The 8762-nt window shown below is 43.7% G+C and overlaps 1 protein-coding gene across 9 annotated transcripts in view; it reads right to left on the bottom strand.

Moving 5' to 3' along the window:
* pard3ab (par-3 family cell polarity regulator alpha, b) overlaps positions 1-8762 on the bottom strand; it is a 351497-nt gene that overhangs the window by 81853 nt on the left and 260882 nt on the right. For all 9 annotated transcript variants that reach the window (XM_032532544.1, XM_032532550.1, XM_032532546.1 and 6 more), the window contains 2 exons: positions 4583-4813; positions 2751-2991 (listed from right to left, as the gene is read on the bottom strand). In XM_032532544.1, the coding sequence (XP_032388435.1) occupies positions 2751-2991; positions 4583-4813 (472 nt within the window). The remainder of the gene's footprint in view (positions 1-2750; positions 2992-4582; positions 4814-8762) is intronic.

Raw genomic sequence — 8762 nt, 5'->3', positions numbered from 1 at the left:
CCGAACCGTCGCAACTCTGCCGTCCTTATGTTAAGCCCGCCCACCAACTCTATATTCAATGTGATTGGCCTGAACAGAATTTGGTTCTTCCAGCTCCCAAGCCAACGGAGAGTTGCTAGACCGACCTGGGATGCAGGTTACATTTGCTAACGCTAGGTTGGTTTAGATTTCTAGGCTAGTCTCTGCCAGTAAACACAGGGAGACGATCAAACAGGCAGCAAGACCGAATTTTAATTGAGTCGTGATGTAGCCAATATTGAGCCAATAAGAGCACCATAACACAGTGTTCCAACAATGCACCCCAATAGTTATTAAAGTTATTAGTTATAGTTATAGTTATTAGTTCATCTGGGAGGGGAAGAGAAAAGATAGATTTTGCGTGTGTGTGTGCTTGAGTGTATGAGAGGACAGAGGATTACTGCGCAGTGTGGCCTAGCGTGTGGATTTGTCATTTCAAAATAGTTCTGCATGTGTGTGCAGTTAGCGCACTTCATAGCATCCTCCCATATGTTATATATATGTACAGTATGTGTGTTCCCTACTAATTATTCCAGCATGTGATTGAGTGTGAATTATGGATGCTTTTACAAGTTTGCAGTATTTGCAAGTAAATGTGCATCCCATTGATCTACATGATATGTGTATGTGTGTGTGTGTGTGTGTGTGTGTGTGTGTGTGTGTCTGTGTGTGTTTGTTTTCCTGACTGCCTCCCATTTAAGATTTATTTATTAGAACAATGCACATTAATCAACATTTATGGAAATGGACCAGTGCTCCCAGAGTAGTCCCAGATACCAGCATGCAGGTCTTTGTGGTGGGAGGGAACCAGGAGGAACCTGGAGGAACCCCACGCAAACACGGGGAGAACATGCCACCTCCACACAGAGAGGCCCTGCCTGGACCGGGGGGGTCCAACTCGGCAGTGCTAACATGCTGTGAGGCAGAAGTGCTAACCACTGAGCCACCGTGCTACCATGAGCCTCTCTGCTCCATTAGAAGTCAGCTGCTGTCATCTGAAGCGCTGTGCTGGCTAGAGGGCCCTTACAGAGGCCCCTGAGGGCCAAACAGCTTAATATGAGCTCCTGACAGCCAAGCCCACTGCTCTGCTTTCCTTCACAAACAAGCTCTCTCGTACTGTCTTTCGAGTACACCCCCATTCACTGCTCTCCCTCCCCCTTTCATACTTTGAATCCTACACCATCTTAAGGACCCGCTGCTGTCTGAGGCTCCTCAATGACAACTGAGCTAACTCCAGCTTCTGATAAAGCATGTGACATGGGGCAAAATTGAGATTGTTTACTGAAATTGCTATTTACAGGGTCAAGAATAAGTTAAAGATAAATGTAATCCACTTGAACATTGACATCTCACTGTTAGAGATGTTCCGATACTGATACCAGTATCTGAAAAGCCTCGGTTACCGCTTAAAATGCTGCTAGCGAGTACTGACGTTAATCCACCGATCTGATGCCACGTAGTTGAGACCCGAGAAGATCTCCTTTAAAGTAGTATATGTGTGTGCCTTTTCACTTATAACTGACTGTCAAACTGGATAATATAAGAAAGTTCTGCGGCGTTCAACCGGAGATTAACCAGAGCCAGACCAACATCTAATATAGAAATCATATGACATCCATACAGGGACAGTAGTGTACAGCTGTTAAAACATAATAAAATATATAACACTCGGTATTGGCCGATATGCAAGTTCAGGTATTGGTAAGCAAAAAATGATATTGGACCATCTCTACTCATTGTTGACATCCTCCTCCAGCTCACTTCATTTGTCTCTCTTCTCTTAGACAGTATTATTATTATTATTATTATTATTATATCATCGGCCTCTGTCATTCAGTTTGTCTCCAGCGATACGTGATTTCTTTCTTTCAATACCCATTGCACGAAACTGCATCTCCCTCTCTTCATCGCCTCCCCATCTCTGTGGACCTCATTACCTCCCTCTCTCAGACAAGACGCCCTGTCCCCGCCACTTTGGCTAGTGTGATATACGCATAGATTACTGGCTGGCTTCCCAACCAATCAGATTGTTGGTGGTAGGGGGGGCGGGAGAGACGCCAGCGGTAATGGGGACGGAGAAGGTGGAGGAAATGTATAGACTGAACACTAATGGGATGTGTGTGCCCAGCGTGCGTCAGTCTCAGCTGGGAGGGACTGTTCGACAGGTGGAATGCTACAGGCTGCAGAGACACAATTAATACCGGGGAAAATAAAGCTCAAAGGTCAAAGTGTCTGGAGCCTAATTAGTGTTTCCTCACCCAGCTCAGGCCTGTCCTGTCCACCGGTCTCACAGCTCTTTCAGCTCCATCCAACCCTCCATACAGTGACGTAACCATGGTTTATCTGTTATGACAAGTTGTCCATGTGTGAACAGATGTACCAACCTGAGGCCTGTACTACGAAGCAAGATGTGGGGTTTCCAAGGTAACTTCAGATTCAACCCAGGGTTTTGTGTATCCCGACGGTGGGTCACTTGTTACCGGGGTAAATCGCCATGGTAATGTATGCTGACCCCCTAACCTACTCGCGGGCAGATTAAGCCCAACCTACTGACCAATCAATACCGCTCTTAGAAGATCCGGTGGAGCTCGCTGCGTGGATAGTGAGAGGTGCCCTCAGAGAAGTTCAAACATTTAAAGCCCAACAACCCTGTTAACGTTCCCTGATGGTTACTCAAAGGATGCTGAACATGATTATACAAGGGGCTCTATACTGGTTTCTTTCAGTCTTACCTGAACATGTCCCCGAGTCCTTTCAGCATGCCCTTCTTGGCTTTTCCCTTGTCTTTCTCCTTCCCTCCCTCCGGCTTCTTCTTCTCTTTCCCTCCCTTGTCTTTGTCTTTCTTCTTCTCCTCTTTGGTGCGATTGGTGCCGTTGACCAGGGGGTTCTCGTTGCCGGACAGCGGGGTCTGGTCGGCCACCGTGGACACAGAGTCCCTCCCTGATCGGGAACTCTCCTCCGTGTCCTCCTCCACTGGAGTCAGGGAGAGAAATACAGGAAGAGGGACAAGAAAGAAACACGGGGGAGAATGGAGGACATATTCTTTATAACCAATGCACTAGTCATTTTAAATAGAACTGTAGCACATATAAAAATCCATAAGCCTAATAAATGAAAATCTATGCAAGTCCCATTAATGTGCAATTATGTCTAAGCGCAAAAAGGAGCTTAATGTAATTTAATTACCTATTATAGATAGTCATCTTTAGAGACCATTTGACACATAATCTTCTTAAATGAAGAAAGCAATACTTGAATGACTATTTGATGGTATAATGGCATGTTGCTCTCACAAAATGAGATAAAAACGGTGATTATTTGGGATGTAAAATGGATAGAAAGGAGTGTAGAACCAAACTAAAAAAAAAGTTTCTTTTGTAATATGAAAGACAAATACCAGCGCACTGCTGTCTCGTTCCTAATTCCTATTTCATATTATGTGGACGTGACATTTAAAAGGTGAGGAAGATGGCCATCTGTGTATGAAACGTTTAGTCATGTCCACATGAAAAGGAAGAATTCAGCAGCGAGACGGCACTGTGTGGGCCTTTGCTACATTATCACTACACATCTCTTGGAAAGAACTCATGGTGTACATGTTGGAGGTTATGAATTTTTTGTTTCGCGGTACCCATGACATTTTTATTGTAAACAAATATGTCCATACAGTGTAATTCAAATTTATAAGAATTCAATTAATCTAATCAAGATTTAGCCTTAAAAGGAAGCATCAATTAGAAAATAAAGTCACAACAGATCAACACTTTGACTTTGGAAGGCAGCTTACTGTGTAGCCAATGTCCTGCCCCGACGCTAGTTTGCCCTGCTACGCCCTGAACTCATACAACTATTTCTAGTCATAGCTTCATTATCTTTATTGTTACTATATATTGCCACTGTTCATCCTCATCCCCCCAACCAGCAGCGGCAGATGGCCGCCCACCAAGAGCCTGGTCTGTCCAAGGTCTCTCCCTCAAAGGTTTTCCTTGCTACTGTTGCTCTTGGGGGAAATGTTGGAACTGTTGGGTGTCTGTAAATTATACACTGTGGTCTGGACCTACTCTATCTGTGAGATTAGTCTGGCTATCACCAGTGACAACGGAATTGATCCAGTGTGGGATATATAAAGTCTATCTTCTCTAATGCACCATATAGATCCACCTTGAGTCAGCGATATGCCATTGCCACAAGCAAAGATCCAATCAGCTGGCAGATAGTGATCATTAGTCAGAATGCTGTCACTCCCATGCATGAGTAGGGAAGCCAAATCCATGACATGTTATGCATTTCAATATCAATGTAATTGAACACCATTGTTTTGTTAGTGTCATCTCAATAACCCATAATGCAATGTCACTGAAGTAGCATTGTACAGTTTCATATTTCAGACATGTTCTAGAAGCTAAACAGTGACTCAGGTTGAGGTTGCCGGCTGAAACACACCGCCAGGACTCCTGACTGCTGATGGAAATCATACCGATGGCCGCTGTGGGATCAAACCTGAGACGGTCCAGAAACAGGACCGCCTTTACTGTCGGCCGAGTGCAAATGGTGGATGTCTTACATGTCTCCATGCCCTCATCGTCTTCTTCAGTTGCAGCAGGTCGGTCGTAGGACTTGTCGATGGCTGCTCGGAAGCTCTCGTTGCAGCCCCGCCCCCGGATGATACGGGGGCGGGGCCGGTGGAAGGGGAGGTCCCCGTTGAGGGTAACCTCGGCAACAGCCGTCTGGAGGCTCTCGAGAGAGCTGGACTTCTTTAAGCCTAGTGATGGTCCCACATCTTTTGTGGAAGAACCTGATGGGAGGATAAAGAGGTATGTACTGGAGGAGGGTTTCACCAAGCCTACTGAGTCCACAATGGTGGCCCCGTCAAAGCCCCCATCAATACTTCATCTTAATGCTGCAAAATAGAGATGGTCCGATACCATTTATAACTTCCCCATAACGATTAAAATACCTGAACTTGCGTGTCGGCTGATCAGAGTACCGATCTGATACCAGTGTCCTATATATTTTGTTATGTTATAACAGCAGTATACTACTATCCCTGTATGGATGAAGTAACACAGTAGAACTTGGTGTTATTATCTAGTTTGACAGTCAGTCATAATGGAATAATGATATATAAATAAACTGCCACGCTTATGTTGAGAACTTCAAGAAACAATGTTACCTAATAAACTACTTTAACCCTCGTGTTGTCCTCGGGTCAAATTCACCCGTTCTGGAAGTTTCTACATCAGAAATTTGGGTTGCCCAAAAATAACTCTGGTTAACATGGGTTGTTCCATACGCTGAATGTTATAATGCAGAATGTTGGGTGTTTTATTAAATTCCATAACATTTAAAAAACCAATGAAATGGTTTTCCTGACTAAACTTTGACCGTCTGTGATTATCCACTCAAATCGGACCTACTGATGGAAATAATTGCTATTTTCAGCTATAAAATGAGGTATAATTGCATATACAAGAGGTTTATTGACCATGACTTTTGATAACAAAGTGTCAAATTAGTAGTAATATGTGGATGGTAGTGAAAAGAAGGGTCTAAAAAAGGTTTAACCCGGGAGGAGAACAAGTTGCATGGTTGACAGGAAGAGAACACAAGGGATAAAGTAGAGCACCTGGTATCAGATCGGTGCATAAACTCTACCGAGCAGCATTACATGCAGTATCACAGGTTTTTCTGATATTGGTATCGGTATCAAAACATCTCCACTGCCTACTGTGGTATCTAGTCCATTTCTATTCTACACCAATGTCAGCTAAACCACGCTACCACGCCATTCTTATTAACTTCAAATAGCTGACAAGAGGGGCCAAATATAACTTTTTAATCAGGAAATTCCTCTTGGGAATGCAGCCAAAATATGTGCAGGAGTTCAGCAACAATGCTGTATTCAACGTTTTTACTACCATTGCTAAGTAGCAGTTAAGCAATTGCTAAGCGTTAAGTTAGAGTGGAGGGTTTTTCCCATCTGTAGCGTACTGAAGAACATAGGCCTCCAATCTAGAGTCCCTTCTGTTCCATGCTGATTTCACTGTATTTTTACATAACCTTCAACACGTCTTAATAACATCTTTTAGAAGAAAATCTGTCCAAAATCAACATGTACACACTGACAGTGACTGGGTTGAAGTTTTCTCAAGGACAAAGGATGATACATAGCAAGAGAAGCAACATTATAATGAGTGATGTTACAATATGACTTCAACAGGATGATTTCAGAGGATGGAGGGCGAGAAGAAGAAATGACTAAGCAACGTTGACACATATTTCACACAACTTGTCACTTCCTGCCAATTCCAAATGACCAGCAACTAGGGCTGCCCAGAAATGACCTCAGAGTCTTCGCTGAGGAGTCATTTCAGTAATTCTTTTTTTTTTTTTTTTAATTCAGGGATTTGCTCCAGCCAACCTCACAATGACCCTCAAGGTGAACGTCCACTGGTAAATGTCACGGGCACACGCAGTAGGCGTGATGTAACAGCACAGAACAGGGAAATAAACTACATCCTTCTTGTTTTAAAGAGATTTCTATGTTAAAATGACAAAAGACCTGCTCCGTTCTGCAGACATGACACGTAGATGCTACAACACTATTTCAGACACACTGGCACTCTCTCTCCATACGGGATGATGCAGAGGAAGAACTAAAACACACTTTCCAGACTTCTACTATGCACACGGGCCTGGCAAAGGAACTGACTGGATGCATAGAATAAACAATATGGCAATAATGTGGCACATCCCATGTCAATGTCTCACATTGGGACTCCTGTGGCCGCCGGCCAGTGAACACACAACACCATACACATATGGTATAAGTAATGCCACACCCCCCCCTAATAGTGTTCCCACAATGGAGCCTCTCTCCTCGACTAGTAGAGAAGAAACAGCTGTGTACCTGAACATGTCTGGCCCCAGAGGACCAATAAGCAACTCTGACAACAGCACACCATATTTAAACCTGGACACTGCTTGTTTCACCAAGAAGGAAGTGGATTGTGTGTCTGTCTTGTCGTCTTGTGTGTTTTTCTGTGTTGTGTGTCTCTCTGTCTTATCTGTGTCAGTGTGTGTGTCCATTTGTCTTGTGTGTCTGTCTGTCTGTCTGTCTTATGTGTGTGTGTGTGTGTGTGTGTGTGTGTGTGTGTGTGTGGTGTGTGGTGAGAGAGAGAGAGAGAGAGAGAGTGTGTGCCTGTTTGTCTTGTGTGTTTGTCTGTCTTCTGTGTGTGAGTGTGTGTTTGTCTTGTGTGTGATTGTGTGTGTATGTCTGTTTGTCTTGTTTGTCTGTGTGTCTGTCCGTCTTCTGTGTGTGTGTGTGTGTGTGTGAGTCTGTGTCTGTTTGTTTTGTGTGTGAGTGTGTGTCAGTGTGTATGTCTGTCTTGTGTGTCTGTCTGTCCGTCTTGTGCGTGTGTGTGTGTCTGTTATGTGAGTGTGTCGGTCTGTGTGTGTGTGTGTATGTATGTCTGTTTGCCTTGTGTGTCTGTCTGTCTGTGTGTGTGTGTTTGTGTGTGTGTGTGTGAACATTCATCTTGAATGTGAATTTCATTACACGATGTGGCTCTGATTGAAAATAACCATCAGCAAAATAGGAGAAACATGACAGTTTAATTAAACTAAAAGAATATTCGTACAGTGGTGCGGGCATATGGCTCCTTCAGGCTGAGAACATGGACGATGACAAATAAATATTACAAGATAAGGTGAGGGGGTGTGAGGGTAAACGGAAGTGTCTTAATTCTCCCAGGTGGTGTCAACTTTGGAGCTACTGTAGCAGAGGAAGGCCGGCAGACTAACATGTGGTGCCATTGGGATGGGAGTTAGAGAGAGAGAGAGAGAGAGAGAGAGAGAGAGAGAGAGAGAGAGAGAGACAGAGAGAGAGAGAGAGGGGAAAAGAGGGAGGAAGGAGGAGAACAGACAACATGATAATTGTGAAAGACAGAATGTTTTACACCTGTTTGAGCAAAACTTGCTCAAAGTTACAGTGCCCAGGATTGTCTGCACCTTTTTGAAAGTTGAAATGTGTATTTGTGGCCCTTTTTATAGATTTGAGACTTTAGGGACCTATTTTAGTCACATTACTGTATTGGCATTTTCTTCAATTATTATTTCAAGTGTAATGTACTTTGTTTTATTGAAACAAAGCAAAAATGTTTAAAACTTAGTGTAAAATCGATAGAAATATAATCAAATGGCCTGCCAGTGTTGTAGAATAATCTGTAATAAATCTGTAAACAACCTGAAAACAATTGGCAAGCTTCTTATTTACAGTGAGAGTGACCGAAAAAATGAGAAAAAAAAAAAACAGAGCTGGAAAATTGAATAAATGCAGAGAGAAGAAGCGAGGGGGGTGGGCCTTGCCCAGCGCCGTTCACTACAGTCCCACTTCACTGGCTGTCTTAAGGAAAAAGGATCATTTCCACTGGGATGGAGCCCTCATACTCTGCTCCTGACTGGCTAGTAGTCCTTACTCAGGTACTGTCAGGACCTCATACTGCTTGACTGGCTGTAGTCCTTACCAGGTACTGTCAGGGCTCTATACTCTGCCTTGACTGGCTAGTAGTCCTACCTAGGTACTTCAGGACCTCATTTTTGTTTTAACCTTCTTTTTGCCTTCTGACTGGCTAGTAGTCCTTACCCAGGTACTGTCAGGACCCTCATACTCTGGTTCTGACTGGCTAGTAGTCCTTACCCAGGTACTGTCAGGGCCTCATACGACTTCCAACAAAGATGGAACA

The sequence above is a fragment of the Etheostoma spectabile genome, chromosome 12 (assembly GCF_008692095.1).
Source record: "Etheostoma spectabile isolate EspeVRDwgs_2016 chromosome 12, UIUC_Espe_1.0, whole genome shotgun sequence".
In the NCBI taxonomy this organism is placed as follows: Eukaryota; Metazoa; Chordata; class Actinopteri; order Perciformes; family Percidae; genus Etheostoma; species Etheostoma spectabile.
This window is presented reverse-complemented; position numbering and strand designations above follow the sequence as displayed.